This window comes from Cavia porcellus, unplaced genomic scaffold (assembly GCF_034190915.1).
Source record: "Cavia porcellus strain 051 isolate PalLab524CR breed Dunkin Hartley unplaced genomic scaffold, mCavPor4.1 scaffold_27, whole genome shotgun sequence".
Taxonomy (NCBI): domain Eukaryota; kingdom Metazoa; phylum Chordata; class Mammalia; order Rodentia; family Caviidae; genus Cavia; species Cavia porcellus.
This window is the reverse complement of record NW_026947510.1, coordinates 33,452,861-33,468,903: the sequence shown is the minus strand read 5'-3', so window position 1 is coordinate 33,468,903 and position 16,043 is coordinate 33,452,861. Positions and strand designations below refer to the sequence as shown.

At 47.3% G+C, this 16,043-nt stretch overlaps 1 protein-coding gene across 1 annotated transcript; it reads right to left on the bottom strand.

The window, feature by feature from the left end:
• Window positions 1–205: 205 nt before the first annotated feature.
• On the bottom strand, window positions 206–9,978 carry LOC100731564 (single-stranded DNA cytosine deaminase). The gene is made up of 5 exons (XM_003470579.4): window positions 9,871–9,978; window positions 4,436–4,583; window positions 2,454–2,724; window positions 2,002–2,117; window positions 206–1,834 (listed from the first exon to the last, which is right to left on the bottom strand). Exons 1-5 carry the CDS (start codon window positions 9,876–9,878, stop codon window positions 1,781–1,783), a joined length of 597 nt encoding a protein of 198 aa, XP_003470627.1. The 5' UTR covers window positions 9,879–9,978; the 3' UTR covers window positions 206–1,780.
• Window positions 9,979–16,043: the final 6,065 nt, after the last annotated feature.

The following is a 16,043-nucleotide window of genomic DNA, read 5'->3' as shown; positions in this document are numbered from 1 at the left end:
CTCTCATCTTGTTTTCAAAAACCTATAAAGCCATTGTTTTCTTTTTATTGTTGTTTTTTAGAGTTGTTTGCTTCTTGACCTTTTTGTTTTTACTCTTTAAAATAAAGAAAAGGAAAAGAAAAAAATTTTATGAGACTTCAGGAATCCATTTCAATATTTCAGAAAAAGATATTATGATACAAAATATAATTGCACACTATCCCGCACAATATAAAAGATGAAGTAATTCTTTTATTACTTTACTAATTCACAAATGTACATACAGTAAGATTAAAATACTAACAATTGTGTGCCAGGCACGGAGGTGCTTGCCTGCAATCCTAGCTTCTCAGAAGGCTGAGGCAAGAGTATCACAAATTGGAGACCAGGCTGGGTAATTTAGGGAGATTGTCTTAAAATAAAAGAGAAAACGGGCACAGTGTTGTAAGTCCATCGATGTATACTTCATCTTTTTTTAAAATAAGTTCTACGTATTCCGAGTCAGCCTCCAACGCATGATCCCTCTGCCTCTGCAGGATACAGGCCAGCATCACCACTCCCATTTATTCCATTTTATGGTCGAATAGAATCCCACGGTACACAAGGCTATGATTTTTAAAATCGACTTTTCAACTGACAGCCCATTGGGCCTTTCCACCTCCCAGCTCTTTCGATTAATTCTGGCTTGCTCATTCAACTGTGGCTCATGCTCCTTGGATTTAATCACATGTTGGCGATGGAGCAGGCACAACAGCCCAGCCAGCCTCTGCGGGGTGGAGCACAGCTCCGCTCCGATTGCCCAGCCTCCCTCTCGGATGCTGCTCCTGGCACCTTGTTATCCAGTTAGTGTAACTCTGGGAAGAGCATCACACGTATCAAAGTACAAAACCTGGGCCTGGCTGGAGTCAACAGACTCATTCGAGAGAAGAAATTCTCCTCTTCTTGACATGCAAGCTGCACCGCTCCAAGTCCCCACTTGTAACTGGCCACTAGGTTCATGGGTGTTTGTGGGCAACTTTCAGCATCTGTGTCTCCAGAGGACAGTATCACTGAGACATCAGGTCATTACAAGGCGCCTTCTTCACAGGCCTCACGTCTGTTTTTTGTTTGTTTCTGACACAAGGTCTCACTAAGTAGCCCAGACTGGCCTCAAACTCGTGGGGACCTTCCTGCCTAGGACACCGGTATGTTAGGATCACAGTCCTGCACCACCGCGCCGGCCTCCTCACGTCTATTTTAATTGTGATCCCTTACTAAAGTCACCCAAAGGTGACCCACATCTAGTTTCCGTCCCACCTCCCAAGTCCCAGTCCTTATAAAATATACACAAAAATATACACTTGCGCATTAATGCTTGGGGGTGGGGGGGTCAGAGATCACCCAGATTTTGTCATTAGGAGCCCACCGGAGAATGGGGCTCATCAGAAGAGGCTAGGACAGCTCAGATAGCTGAGGTAACAGAGATCCTGACAGGACAACTCTCAGCGCGCTTTGCAACGCTGGCCTCCTGCAGGTCAGAAAGGCATTCAAGATGCTCTTCGCGGGCCCTAAGTTCCGATACAGCCAGGCAGAGGACGACGCTGCGCCCGAGCCTGCGCCGATGGCCGCGTCCTCCAGCTACGCCAGCGCTCCTGCTCTATTTGCAAGATGTATTTTCAAACAGTCATGTACAAATATTTCTCTCGCGGCACGCTAAGAAAGTGAGAACTGCAGAAGGAAGCGCAGACGTGAAGCTCCGCTCTTCCATTCGTTCTCTTCCGCAGGGATGAGGCGCTGCGCATGCGGCTCCTGGGGGCGGCGTTCAAAGCCCCAGCACGCGGAAGGCGTCGCGCAGGTCGTCCACCTCGTAGAGCGGCTGCGGGGACAGGGCGGCCTCGTGAGCGAGCGGAGCTGGGCGGGGCTCCGCGCAGGGGTGGCGTTGTGACAGCTTGTTCTACAGAAGGGGATCTGGGGTGGGACAGGGCAGGACAGGCAGGAGGAGGAGGTCTATGGCCGGGCCAGAGATGCCCTGAAGCCGCTTACCAACAGGATGCGCCGCAGCTGTCTGGACAGACGGACCGAGTTCTCGTGCAGCCCCTCCCAGGCCTTGAATGTTTTCTCATGATTCTCCACAAAAGTGTTCCAACAGTAAAAATAATCTTAACAAAAAAGGAGGTGGGGAGAAGATAGTTTAGGTCCTGAATGGGGAGGAGAGAAACAAACCTTGACCACCACCACCCCCAGTTCCTCTTCCCCAGGGCTTTGTGTCCAGGACGTCTGTCTTTCCCCTTGGGTTCTGATTGCCAAGGGAGCTCGGCTAGAATCGAGCGCTCTGGGAGGCTGCGGGAAGAGCATCGCAAGTTTGAGTCCAGTCTGGGCAACATAGCAAGAGCCTGTCCCAACCAACAAGCACCGGCAAAGAAAGATGCCGGGGAGCCGTGGTGTCCCCGCGGGTCCCGCGCTGCCCTCGACCCAGCCCGCCCGCTCCCTCGCACCTTTGAAGGTCATGACCGCGATCTGGACGCCCGCGCGGTGCAGCCGCCGCAGCCCCTCGGGCTCCGCCTTGCGGTCCTCGCAGAAGTAGAGGCGCGCGGTGAAGATGCGCAGGCTGAGGTTCGGGTTCCCGCGCAGGAAGTCGGCCACGTGCCGCGCGCAGTCGTAGCAGGGGCTCCAGGACGTGAACCAGGTGACGCGGTAGCAGCGGCCCGGGTCCAGGTCCCAGTCGGAGATGTAGCGCAGGAACAGCAGCTCCACGTGGCAGCCGGCCTGCGGGCACAGCGGGGCGTGGTGACCGCACGGCTCGGGGCGAGGCCAGCCGAAGCTCCGTGGAGCAGAGGCTGCGGCTCGGCCCTGGTTTGTGTGGAGGAGGAGATGCGGGAGCCGGCGCCGAGGTGTGCGTGGGCAGCGCTGTGGAGCCGCCGGCGGCCACCAGGAGGCGCCAGAGCCCGCGAGGTCAGTTGGGCCTCGCCCTGGATGGGGGGGATTAGGGCTGAGTGCGGGCCTAGGGAGGGGTCAGCGGCCAGGCTGCGAGGACAGCGGGTCATGAAACGCCGTCCCTGCCCACCTATGGGTCTGCAGTGCTCCCGCCTAGCACTCCGCCAGGACAGGAAGGCGTAGTTGGCTCCCTGCCCCACTGCTCGGGAGGCTGACAGGCTCCCCAGCTCGCGGCTCTGCAGTTTCCTCGTGGGAGAGATCAGCCCGGGTCGTGCGCAGTGCACGACCGCGGTGAGAGCGCACGGTGCACAGAGCCGCTGTGAGCAGCGCGTGCGTCCTCACGGGCAGGACAGAGACTGGGATGCAGCCTAGTGATGGTGAGCTCAGCTACTCAGCACAGACTGAGCGAGGTAGGGGACCTCAGGTGATCTACAGCAACAGGTGAATGACGCTCTGGGCCGCCAATCCTGCCCCAGGCTGTCACCAAGGCCTGATATCACAGCACTTTAGGACAGAGGACTGTCACAGAAGCTTATGCAAGTCCATCTGAATTTGGGAGCAGTCCTGGAAATGCCATTTTTTCAAGCAGCTCAAAGAGTGAGATCAGAACCGGGCTGCCATGGGGCAGTCCTGTGATCTCAGCACTCAGGAGGCTGAAACAGGAGGATCACTTCGAACTCAAGGCCAGTTTGGGCTATAAAGTGAGTTTGAGACCAGGATGATCTACACAGGGGACCTTGTCTCCGAAATAAAAAATCAGAAGCAAAACATCAACTCATCAGTCCTGATTTCTCAGTTTTCTGACCTCACCATAATGCATGCATTCAGTACCTATCATCTGTCAGAGTAGTGAGTAACAGAAATCATCTGGAAAACAACTGAAACACTCTAATTTTTGCATTCTTTTCTTTCCTTTCCATTTCTTTTCTTTGTCTTTTTTTTTAGTTTTTTTTTTTTTGTTTATTTGTTTTTGTTTTTGTTTTTTTTTTTTTGAGACAGAATCTCATTATGTAGTTTAGACTGGTCTCAACACAGTATATAGTCCAAGCTGGCCTCAAACGCATGCCTTAGCCCCTAAGTGCTGGAATTATGGGCATACACCCCCATGCCTGGCACTGTAATTTTTACTAATTTTTCTTACTTGATTTTCCGAACTTGTATAGGTACAGGTTTTCTTCTTTGTAGGACTGGAGACAGATTTCATGAGTAGAGCACTCACATAGCTTGTGCAAAGCCCTGGGTTCAATCCCCAGCATGACAAAAGCCAATAAGTAAATAGAGATAACATTTGCTTGAACAAGCTGATCATGTTTCCCCAGCCAAAATGCTCTTATCTTACTGTCAAGGCGACTTGAAGCCGTGGCCTGCAGGACAGGGGAGGATGGTTCATGACACCGTGTCTAACAGGTGCGCTTCCGTGTAGACAGACAGGGAGGGAGAAACGGGGCGTCGTGCCACGGGCTGAAAGGACCCAGTGCGGGCGCCTCCCGCAGCACCCAGGGGTTGGGTTTCCCTGCCAGGAACACCCAGACCCAGCCGGTACCTTGTTGCGCAGGTGGCCGAAGTCTAAGGAGCAGGAGGTGGCGCTGTCGCGCCGCTTCACCACGTAGCACAGGTAGGTTTCGTGCCGACCCTTGGCCCAGCGGACGTTCTTGAATTGGTACAGAAACTTCGTTCGCTTCATCAGGAGGCTGCGTGTGGGAGGACAGGGGAGAATACAGGTGGTGACCCTGTCGGGTGGCGCTGTCCTGCTTCGTCCTCATCACTATTACCCGGCAGTGCTGGGAGCGAAGCCAGGGCTCCACGGGGACTGGGCACCCCGCCCCGTGAGTGCCTGGGAAATGTGCAGTGATGGTAGGGGGGAGAGGGCGTTCCTGAGACCCGCTGAGCTTGGAGAGCACCGGAGACGCCCTTTGCTGCTCAACATGGAGAGCAAACGAGAAATCTCCACAAGAACCCTAAACCCATCTCCTCCCTCTGAGAGCCTCACAAGCGATCTCCTCCATGTTGGGGCTTGAAACTTGTTCTTTGATCTCAAGCTTACGTTTTCAGGTCTCCCGGGTCTGTATCTCAGAGCAACCTGGCCAAACAGGGTCCTAGCTGCAGGCCTGCCCTTGGTCACCTCAGCTCCTGCCACTCTTGCCGCCCGGAGCAGGAGCACGCTTTGACCTGTGTCTCTGTTTCTCAGGTGTCTGTGTCCTGTAAAGCTTTGATCCAATGAACTTGTTTTCCGTGCTGAGTGTGTGTGTGTGTGTGTGTGTGTGTGTGTGTGTGTGTGTGTTGCTAGGATTCACCCAAGGCCTTGAACATAAATGCTTTCCCACTGCCCCGTTAGGCTTTTCTTTTGGTAATGAGTCTCTGGTTCAGGAGTAGGACTGTCTGAAAAAAAATAATGTTATTCCAAGTTAAAACGAAGTGTGGGGAAAGCAACTTGGAGGACAGTGCAGTTTCAGTGGTGGAACCACGTGAAAACTGAAGTAAGATCCCCGACCTGTGTGAGCGACTGCACTGGCATAGCAAAGGCATGGGAGCAGCACAGGAAGCAGGAGGAGTGCCCTGTGCCTGGGAGGGCCAGCAGAGCCCAGGCAGCTGACAAGGCGCCACCTCCCGGCCCTCAGCTGTCACCAGGTCCACAGTGCTGGCCGCTGGCCCTTCCACAGCGATGTGCCCACTCTGCCACTCAGAGCCGTGTCACTGTCTCGCTGAACGCTGCTCATTCTCTTCTGCCCTGGGAGTCAGCCGCAGCCTTGAGAGCACAGTGTCAGGCAGCCTTTCTGGAGGGACCTGAAGGCAACATTTCTGCCATTGCCTGACACCTTTCCTCGCCCTCCCCTCCCGATGTTGGAGACCTGGAGCAGCTGGCTGCCAGCACCAGCCTGTGTCCCTTCAGCACTTTTTTCGCACCTCCCTTGATGACGGTTCACTTCTCCTTGGCTGAACGCTTTCCTGCTTGTTCCCTTTTGGTGGCACTAGGCTTTGAACAGTCTCGTGCATGTGCTCCACCACTGAGCTGCATCCCCAGGCGATCCAGACTCCTCCCCGCATTCTGCCCAAAGCCTATCTGTCCTTCAGAGCTACACCCATTTCAGGTCTCCTTCCTCGGAGGATCTTTCTCAGCCAGGAGTGGCAGTGCACACCTGCAAACCAGCACTCTGGGAGGCTGAGGCAGGAGGATGGTGACTTCCAGTCCAGCCTGGGCAACTTACTGATTTAGACACTGTCTCAAGAGCAAAGGGGCTAGGGGCTAGGAATTTAGCTCAGAGGCATACGTGCCTGCCTTGAAGCAGGTGGTCATGAGTTTGATCCTCCGTACCAGAGAAAGAAAAAAAAAAAGACGAAAAAAATTTAAAAAACGAGCAAAGAGGCTGAGTTTGTAAAAACGCAGAGACCTTAGGTTCAAACCGTGGTATCGTAAGCAAAGCAAAGCAGGAGCTTTCTCACCACTATTATCCCAAATTTTCTAAGCAAAAATAATTTCCTCTTATTTTCCAATTTATCATTTGCTGACATCTCAGTATCCTCAATTAAATATTTTCCATTTTGAGGTAGTGTCAAGGTTATGAATATGCTTTTAATGTGTAAGAGCAACACTTGATTATTGTACAATTGGAATATTCTAGAAAAGTAAGGTTTTAATGTTAAAGACTTAAGGTTTAGAAAGTCATAATGTCTAACAGTCATAACAAAGCATTGTGTGTAATGACAGTGACACTTAAGATTCAGTTTCTCTTCTAGTCTTTTTTATGGGTGCACAGTCACATGGTCATTACACATAAGAAACTCATACTTTATTGACTTTTTTTTTCCTCCCCGGCACTGAGGATTGAACCTGGGACCTCAGGCGTGCTAGGTCCGCACTGTACCGCTGAGCTACACCAGGAGCCCTTATGCTGGTCTCTTCCAGTGCGATAAAACGCTACTATTTTGCTGTTCTTCACCGTCACGCACAGGGACCCACAGCCACTTTATCTTCTGTACCTAGCAGAGGATCTTGTGAATCGGGAGCTCTGCATTGAATGGAATTGAATTGGATTGAATTGACAGAAATGTGTTCTGGCAACTCAGGTTTCTTTGAAGAAATCAATAGTGCTCCTTGCAGCGGAAAACACACTAACATAAGCTTTAGGCATGGTGCTAGCAAAACTAGCGGCGCCTCTAGTTCAAGGCCCTATTTGCCCAATTATTATCCAATTTGGGGGGTAACGCTGCCACCTAGTGGTGTCCGACAGAAGTGTAGAGCGCTTGTAAAATGAACCCTAAACCAGAATTTGAAGACGGTTTGCTGAAGAGAGAATTGAAACTTTGTTATTTTGTTGTTGTTGTTGTTACACTGAAGTACAATTTACTAACAGTAAACTTCACCCACAGTTCTGTGGAGATTGGCAGGTGTGAACAATCCGAGCTAACGCCCCCATGGGGTTGCTGATCATTTCCTGGACCCTGCCGCCAAGAGCCTTCAGCCCCTCTGCAATCAACTCCGCCCCCGGGCAGCCACTGACCGGCTATCAGAAACCCTGAGTTACCCTTCATGCAAGTCCTACATCGTCTCCTCCTCCGAGTCTCACTTGTTTCCTGGGCGCAGTACGTGGGACCCAACCGTGTCCCTGGCTGGAACCTTCCTGCTGCAAAGGGCGACGCTGCACAGCATGCATTGCCGGTTCGCTCCCGAAGGGGTAGGGGAGAAGGGCAGAATTTGGGCAACAAAACTGAGGGCTGCTGTGAGCACTCATGTGCCAGTTTTTGGACATTAGTCGAAAATTCATGCAGTACTTTAGAGCTTCTGATCAACCCCTGACCTTAGAAGACAGCCACCAATATGTCAACTTTATTCTATAGAAACTCTGTGACAAAGACCAACATCTAGGATAAGAGCCAGTATTGGTTTCAGTTTTACACTCAAGAAACTTAATGAAAAACGTTTTAAATTAAACCTTAAAACAGAGAAGATTTTTATCAGCATAAATATTATGTATATCAAAAAATATAAACATTGGTCAACCAAGACTGAGTGAGGTAGTACAGGCCTATAATCCCAGCACTCTGGGAGGCTGATATACAAGGATCTCAAATTTAAACCCAGCCAGCACAATTTAACAAGATACTGTGTCAAAATTAAACATAGGAAAGGGCTGGGATGTAGCTCACTGTGAAGGGTTGTAGTTTAATCCCCAGTACCACAAAATGTTAAAAATCCACCATATTTTTTTAAAGTAAAAGTAAATTAAAGTTCCCATCCTTAGCACATACCTAAAAAGCATAATTGCCACAAATACAAAATGGATACTAGCAAACTCCCAACAATAATTCATTTTGTTTTAAAATTATAACACTTTATTATGGTGATCATAATTTCACCATGACACTTACTATTACATAATTGGCATGCAATAACTCTTAACATATCTAAACTCAACACACAGTGGGTACTTAATTTGCACAAAAAAGAAAAGAATAATTTCTTTGAAACCTGGTCAGTTGTTTTTGTTTAAACCCAAGAAGTCCTGAGTTACAACCCCAGCAACCTTCTGTTTGCCTCCTTTGCTTGTTTTGTTTGAGACAAGGTCTTTTAAATTACCTAGTCTGAACTCAAATTTGTGATCCTCTTGCCTCAGCCTCCAAGACTACTGGAATTACAGGGATGCACCTCCATACCTTGTCTCCTCACTTTAAAATGTACTAAGCATCATCCCTTACCTGTAAGTTCCCTTTCTATTTAAATTGGCATCTAAGCCACAGAGATGAAAGTGGGGGTAAAAATTCTTTCAAGTTTTCAGTGCACGAGCCTGTTGCACTACAACCTCAGTCCTGGAAAACCGTCTTTCAGTGTACCATGGGTGATGCGTGTGTGTGCATGTAAGAAAGGAGAATCCTGGTATTAGAAAAGCAGGATGGGACACAGGTGAAGGGATTGGAGGGCCCGTGTCCTGTCCTGCCAGCCTCTCAGGGTAACAGGTTGACAGCTGTCACTCAGCTGTGTCCCCTGGGACAGAGCTGGAACTACTACCTAGTGATGCAAACCAGGGACAGATGGGTTAAAAATAACCCTGAGTAAGCCCCATCCAGCCATTCCCTGAGCTCCCCTGTGGGGCTGGGTTACTGCTTTCTTCTGTGGAATTCTCTGTTTTCTCCTTTCCTATTGGTCTTTGCATTTCCTCCTGTGTGAGTGTCACCACTGGCCCTGTGTGTTGGGACCTGAGGCCAGGACCTTGCACATGCCAGGCAAGTGCTTCACGACAGAGTCACAGCCCCAGCCCTGACATTAGAGTGCTTGCCTCTGAGGTCACATTCACTGTAAAAAATTAAACTAAGATGAAATATGTGGATTAGGTGTCATTCCCAGACATTCACAGTAATCGTGAAAATAAGAGTAGAATAAGCTCTAGGTTAGTGACATCTTAAAACTGCATGTGAAGACACGGTGACAGTCTTACAGCATCTCCATTTACGAGTTCAGGTAGATCATGTCTGAACAAATGGAAACATCAGCAGCAAAAATGCCTTTAGTTTCCCAACAGTCAGCGTGTAACAGTAAATAACGTGCTTCAGTGAATTCAAGCAATTAATCTTGCACGTCTGGTGTCTAAAAAAAAAATACCAGTTTCCTTACTCCAGCTACATTACTTCAATAACATCTCCTGAGGCAAGTCTGTCTTTGATGGCTTTGCTGCTGAATGCTTGCCAGATGATTATAAAAATGGCCACTACAGTTTTTAGTACAGTGCGACTGTGACCTTCTCGTGATTTGAGTCTGGAAAGATCTCCTGTTCAGGTCGTTACCATAAACCACTGCTAGTGGGGCCACAAAGCTCAACACAAGTCAGTGCCTCGCACACAGTGCATCTTCTGCAGCACAGAAGAGAGCCAGCGAGCGAGAGCACAGGGTTGGGCTGAGCGCAGGTGGACCTGACGGGGATTTGGGGTCCGTTCCACGGCAGTGGCCTGCAGATCCCAAGCCCAGGACTCAGCCCAGCTCCTCACCTGTCCATGGTGTTGTCCAGCGCGTCTTCCTCCCTCCCTGAAGTCTTGGCCAAGCAGATCTTGCCTCAGGCAATGCTGTCTTACAATGTCTGTCTGACAGAGCCTTGGCCACACAGTCAAATTTGAGCTTGCCCTGGGGCTCCTCCCCAGCCCGTTACCCACAGGTAGCCCAAAGGCCTGGGTTTGGTCCAGTGACAGTGGGCGGAGCTGTCACACAGAGTCAAAAGGGGTAAAGGGACTCAGCTCTACTCATGTTTAGGGTCCTTCAGGGTTGCTTCTCTAAAAAGCTAGTGCATGCAATTTGTTCCCCATGCGAATCACAGCCCAAAGGACATGGACATGGACATGGATTTATCTGTGCATATTTGTTTACTCCATTTTACAAAGCATATCCAGTACGATGTTGGCCGAAGCTAATAAATGCATTCATTGTAGGTGCGTATATGATAGCCCTTTGGGTTCTGAGATGCTTCCTTTGCAGTTTGTATATTTTACAGATCTCAGCTGGGCATGCTGGTGCTGTGGGAGGCCCAGGCAAGAGGATTGCAAGTTCAAATCCAGCCTGAACAGTTTAGCAACTTAGTGAAACCCTGTCCCAAAATAAAAAATAGAATGACCTGAGATGTAGCTTAATGTGAAGACACTGCATTTAAGTGTCTTTACATAAGCTGGAGAAAGGTTGAAATCTGAGCACACACTCAGAAATCTAGGAATAAATAAAGGCCATAAGATACACAAGCCTCCTCTTCCTAAAAATGAAAATTAAGGGAAATATTATTTTTAGTTTTAAAAAAAATTTAAGTGCTAGAAAACTAGTTCAATGGTAGAATACTTTCCAAGCATATGTGAGGCCCTGAGTTTCATCTTTAACATTGGGTAAAAGTTCCACAATGTCACGATAGTGATGGTCATGGTAGTAAATGAATAGGTAACATTTGAATAGAGAAGAAGGAACAGAGAATTCTTAGAGGACGGGCTAGAACAGTAATAGTGAATCTTTTAGAGACCAAGAGACCAAACTGTCACTGAAAACCCACTTAATTATCTCGAAATGCCAACATTGCAATTAAAACTGAATACTGAGATTTTAGTTTAGGAAAAAAATCCATATATTAACACTTTTTTGTCTTAAAAACACAGTGTCAAGAATTTCCAGTGATATAAACAGCTTTTTATTGAAAGGCAAAAGTTTCATTTGCTGTGCTTTTGCACATTAATGTGATTTTTGTTGCTGTACACATGCTGATAATTTGTCAAGGCTTGGCTCATACTTTGTTAGTCTGAGAGCAACACGTGCAGCACTCAGGTCACCTGTTAGTCTGTTTCTTGTATCAGATTTGATAGAATCCATAGCTGAAAACTGCTGCTCACAAGCATAAGATGATCCACACAGGCCAGGTGTGGTGGCACATGCCTGTAGTCCTAGCACTGGGGAGGCTGAGGCAGGAAGGTTGCTGTGAATTTGAGGCTATCTTAAGCTACATATTGAGTTCAAGGCCAGCTTAAACTGCATAGCAAGACCCTGTTTCAACAACAAAAACATGACCCAATAAAGTCAGAAAAGCAATCCCAAGTGCTTTCACTGACTTGAAGTAACTGGGCAGACAAAGCCACACTTTAAGGATTTCATTTTCAGAGCCACCAGTTGTGCTGTCGCTTGTCATCCTTCACGCTCAGTCTTCCCAAGTGTTGCATGCAGTTCATAGAATTTACTGTTCCAGATAGAGTTTTCTTGAAATTCTAATAGATCCATTTCTGGATGTCCAAAAATCTAACTGGTGTAAGCAGGAAAGATCAAGTTCTTCACATCTGGCTTTGTCTAGAGGAGAAAACACAGGGTTGTTTCCACCTTACAGAACCATAAAAATTGGCTACTGAAATCCTCCTTTGCAGGTGCTACAGTGATGGAAAGTTCCTTGGAGAATTCCCGGTGGCTTGTAAGATTGTCTGCAACTGCTGGAGAGTTTTTTAAGTGTATTTTTAGACTTGGAAAATATTTCAGCCCTGCACTTCCAAAGTCTGGGATGAGCTTGCTCATGTGCTGGCAGACAAAGAGGGCTCTGAATGCCTGGGGGACATTCGTGCCACAAGGCCACCACCACTGGTCCAGACTAATGGGAAATGGGTTTCATGGGGAAAGACTCCTTTCCTAGGGAGCTCACTTACCACCTCCTCAGCTAGTGTGTGAACCCGAAAGCTGCTATCTCCATTGTACATCCTGAGCCTGGTGGAATTTCTCTCCCTCCACAGGATCCAGGGCGGTACTGTGAGGATTTGCAGCTTAGTTGGTTTGAATGACTGCCCACAGCAAAGCAATGATGAGAAAAAATGTTGAGATGTGATTCACATTTTCCTTTGTCTTTTCTTTTCTCCTCCTTTCTAGTTTTGAGGGAATATATTGCACAAAGAAGCCACGTTTTTTTCTTCCTCCTTCCTCTTATTTTCTTTGTCTTTCTCCTTCTCCTCCTCCTGTTTTTTGTTTTGCTTGTTTGTTTGTGTTTTTGAACTGGAGATCCAACACACAACCTTGCATCACATTTACCAAGCAAGTGCTAGTGCCACTTAGCTCTATCCCTAAGCCCTCCTCCTACTTCTTAGTTTTTTTGGGTTTTGTTTTTTGAGATGGAGGTCTCACTGTGTACACCAGGCTGGCCTCAAGCTTGCAAAAATCCTCCTGCTGTAGTCTCCTGAGGGCTGGGATTACAGGCATGTGCCACCACACCCAGTCTGCTTTTGGTGTTTTGAGACAGGGTCTTGCTATGTAGCCCAGCCTAATTTAGACTTCTGACTCCTACATCAGGCTCCCAAGTGCTGCAAACACAGGCATGTTCCTCCACCCCTGCCTATATGAGCTTCTTAAGGAAAACTTAGAAAAATGAAATAGTCTGGCTATGTTGCCCAGGATGACTCTGCCTCCTGAGAAGCTGGAATTACATGTGTGTGTACCACCACACCCATCCTAAGGAAAAATTTCTAACAAAATCTACAGCCAAATAACTTCCATATAACTATAAAAAAAGTTTAAGTTACTGAGGCATAATTTTTAAATTATGTCTAGCATAAGAAAATAATTTTTTTGTTTTTGTTTTTGAGGGGCTGCCCTTGAAGTTGAGGTTTTCTTTCTGCCTCAGCCTCTCAAATGTTAGGCTCACTGGTATACTCCATCATCCCAGAAATAGTTTATTCCTTTCAAAATCCTAGTTCCTGTTCACCATTCTTCTGAAAGAAAATTGTTATCTCTTTTAATAACAAAAGAATTTTCAATTCCTGGAAATTAGCATGAGTGGAGAGTAAAAGCCAATTTTGAGCTCAGATGTAGTGTGTAAACCCAGTGCTTGGGAGGCTGAAGCAGGAGGAACCGTTGTGAGTTTGAGAGCAGCCTGGGTTACAAAGTGAGCTCAAGGCCAGCATGAACTACACGTGAGACCTTGTCTCAAAAAGAGCAAAAACAAAACAAAATACAATTTTGTTGGGTGTTGTTCAGCCCTCAGCTCTTTTCCTTACTAACTACCCTCACCTACTTAGTGAAAACCACAGCACAACTTACTTTATATTTAGTGAAGTAAAAAGAACATGACTTGGAAATCCCGGCTGGTCTCTCAGTCCTGGCCATCTGGACCTGACCATTGCTAACTGAGAGTCTGGCAGATAAGGTTTCATCCTGGTGATCAGAGGCCACCTGCAGGCGACACTTTTCCTGAGTCTAGTGCCAGCTCCCTGACAATAGGTGGCTATTTCTGGACACAGCTAGATTGCTCAATGTGATACTTTGTTGTTTTTAAAGGAACCTAAAAAGGGTATGTGAGGGTGAAAGTGTAGTTTTAGGAGTAACTCAACTTCTGCATTCCCCGATTTTTGTTTTTCTCAGTTTATTGCCAGGCACATCACTGAAGTGCTCTGGCGTCTGAGTGAGCGGAGGGACAGGGCTTTCATCACGTACAGGAATGACTCAGCTCCGCCACCAGCTGCCTGGGCTCTTTGAGGATGAGAGAGCAGTAAACAAGAGTTCTGGGCACTCGGGAGGCTAAAGGGCTACAGAACAAGTTATTTGTGATGGGAAAGTGAGCCAAGGAAGCTTCCCTGATCAGGCACATGCAAGGCATAGCTTGGAGAAGTAGGATAATCAAACACAAATAAATTTGAATTAAAAAAAATTTTTTTTTAATTTTGAGACAGTGTCTTGTTAAGTCACTAAACTGCCTAGGCCAGACTTAAATATGTGAAATATGGAGGGCCCCAAAGCCCTCCACATTCTTTTCAGTGACTAACCTCATGGCACGTTTCAGGTTTTGCATGTGTAAAATGTCAGCATATTAGTAGTCATACCTAACCTTTATTGCACACCTACTTCAGCCAAGTTCTGACATATTTCTGACATATATTATTTCATTTAAACCTAAGAGGTGGGAAATGTCATCCAATTTCCAGAGCACCGAGGCTCTCAGAAAGTTAGAACAGCCAGCTATGCTAGTGCACACCTGTAATCCTAGCACTGGGGAGGCTGAGGTACAGGACTGCCATGAGGCCGAGGCCAGCCTGGGCACCACAGCAAGACTCTGTCTCAAAATACCAAATTTAAAAAAAAAGAAAAAGAAAAAAAGCTAGGCATTGTAGCACACGCCTGTAATCCCAGCAGTGGGGAGCTAAAGCAGGAGGATCGCTGTGAGTTCTAGGCCAGCCTGGGCTACACAGTGAGTTCAAGGCCAATCTGAACTGCATAGTGAAACGCTGCCTCAAAAAGACAAAAAGCAAAAACAAAGAAAGAAACAAACAAAAACATAATATAATCAAGTGACTTAGCCTACTGTATAGATAACATTGCATAAACAATCCTCATATAAGAGTGGGGGATTTAGCTCAGTGGCATAAGTACCTGCCTGGCAAGGTGAGGTCATGAGTTTGATCCCTGGTACAAAAAAAAAATTTTTTTTAATGAAAGAATACTCATACAAAATATTATCTTCATTGTTATGTTTGGAAGACAATATATTACAAAAATGAGAATTGTAACCGCCTCCAAGTTGTCTGCTCCCATGATTTGGGGCTTTCTGATTGATAAGAAAATGTGGTGAGCAGAGTAAAGGATCTCACGTTTCTGCCTGAGCGAGGTGTAAAACTGCAGATCCCAGTTTAATCCTCCAGAGCTGGCTCAGTAAATCTTTAGCACAGCTCTCCACTCTGCCAGGACTCACATTCTCACCATTCCAAAGCATCAGGTCACTACGGGCCTAGATAACCTCCAAAGTCTCCCAGCCCCAAAACCCTATGACTAGGTGACTTCATATTCTGTTAGGAAGTGGGTGTGGCTGCATGGGGGGAAATTGAGAGGTCTTTCAATGCCATGCGATGTTCCCAGGACTTTCTTTCTCTTTATGGGCAGGCGAGTTCCAAAGACCAAACTCCGTACTTCGTATTTGTGTGGTGAGGTAATAATGTAAGGAATGGCAGAAATCCAAGGCCTGGGAGACGTCATTCTGATAAAAGGAGCTCCAAAGTGGGTAACACCCAATTTCTGGAGAAAGCAGAGCATAGTGGAAACAATACATTACTTGTAGAACTGTGGTTCTCCAGGCTAGGGCTATTTCTGTCTGAATGCTCTTCAGGGATATTGGGATCAGGTCACCCTCTACTCTTAGAACTTTATTGGCATTTTTTTCTTCCTTCGTTCTTTTCTAGAGTCTGTGCCTGTCATTGCCTTTCTTTTATTCAGTCATTACAGATTAAATAACAGCCCTTCTTGGTTTACTGAAAATTCAGAATCCTTGATAGGCTTTGCAAACTATCAAACTGATTGCTGCCAATACATCTCCTCCCCCACCTTTTTTTTTTTTTTTTTTTTCAGTACTAGAGATGTAACTCAGGACCTTTAACACTCAGCTACACCCCTGGTTCTTTTCTAACTTTTAAAAATTTTGACATAGGGGCTCCTTACATTGCTAAAGTGCCCAGGCTGGGCTCCAACTTGTGATCCTCCTGCCTCAGTCTCCCAGAGTGTTGGAGTCACACCGCCTGGACTCAGCTCCAAATTCTTTAGCTCATGCTCAGTCCTGGTTTTCTGCCCCCGAGATCCAACACTGCCCTTGCCTTCCCCCACCCGCACATCCACCACAAGGCCTGAAAGGGCCTTTTCCTCTGCTGCCAGAGCGGGAAGGGGTGTGTGAACCTCCCAGGGA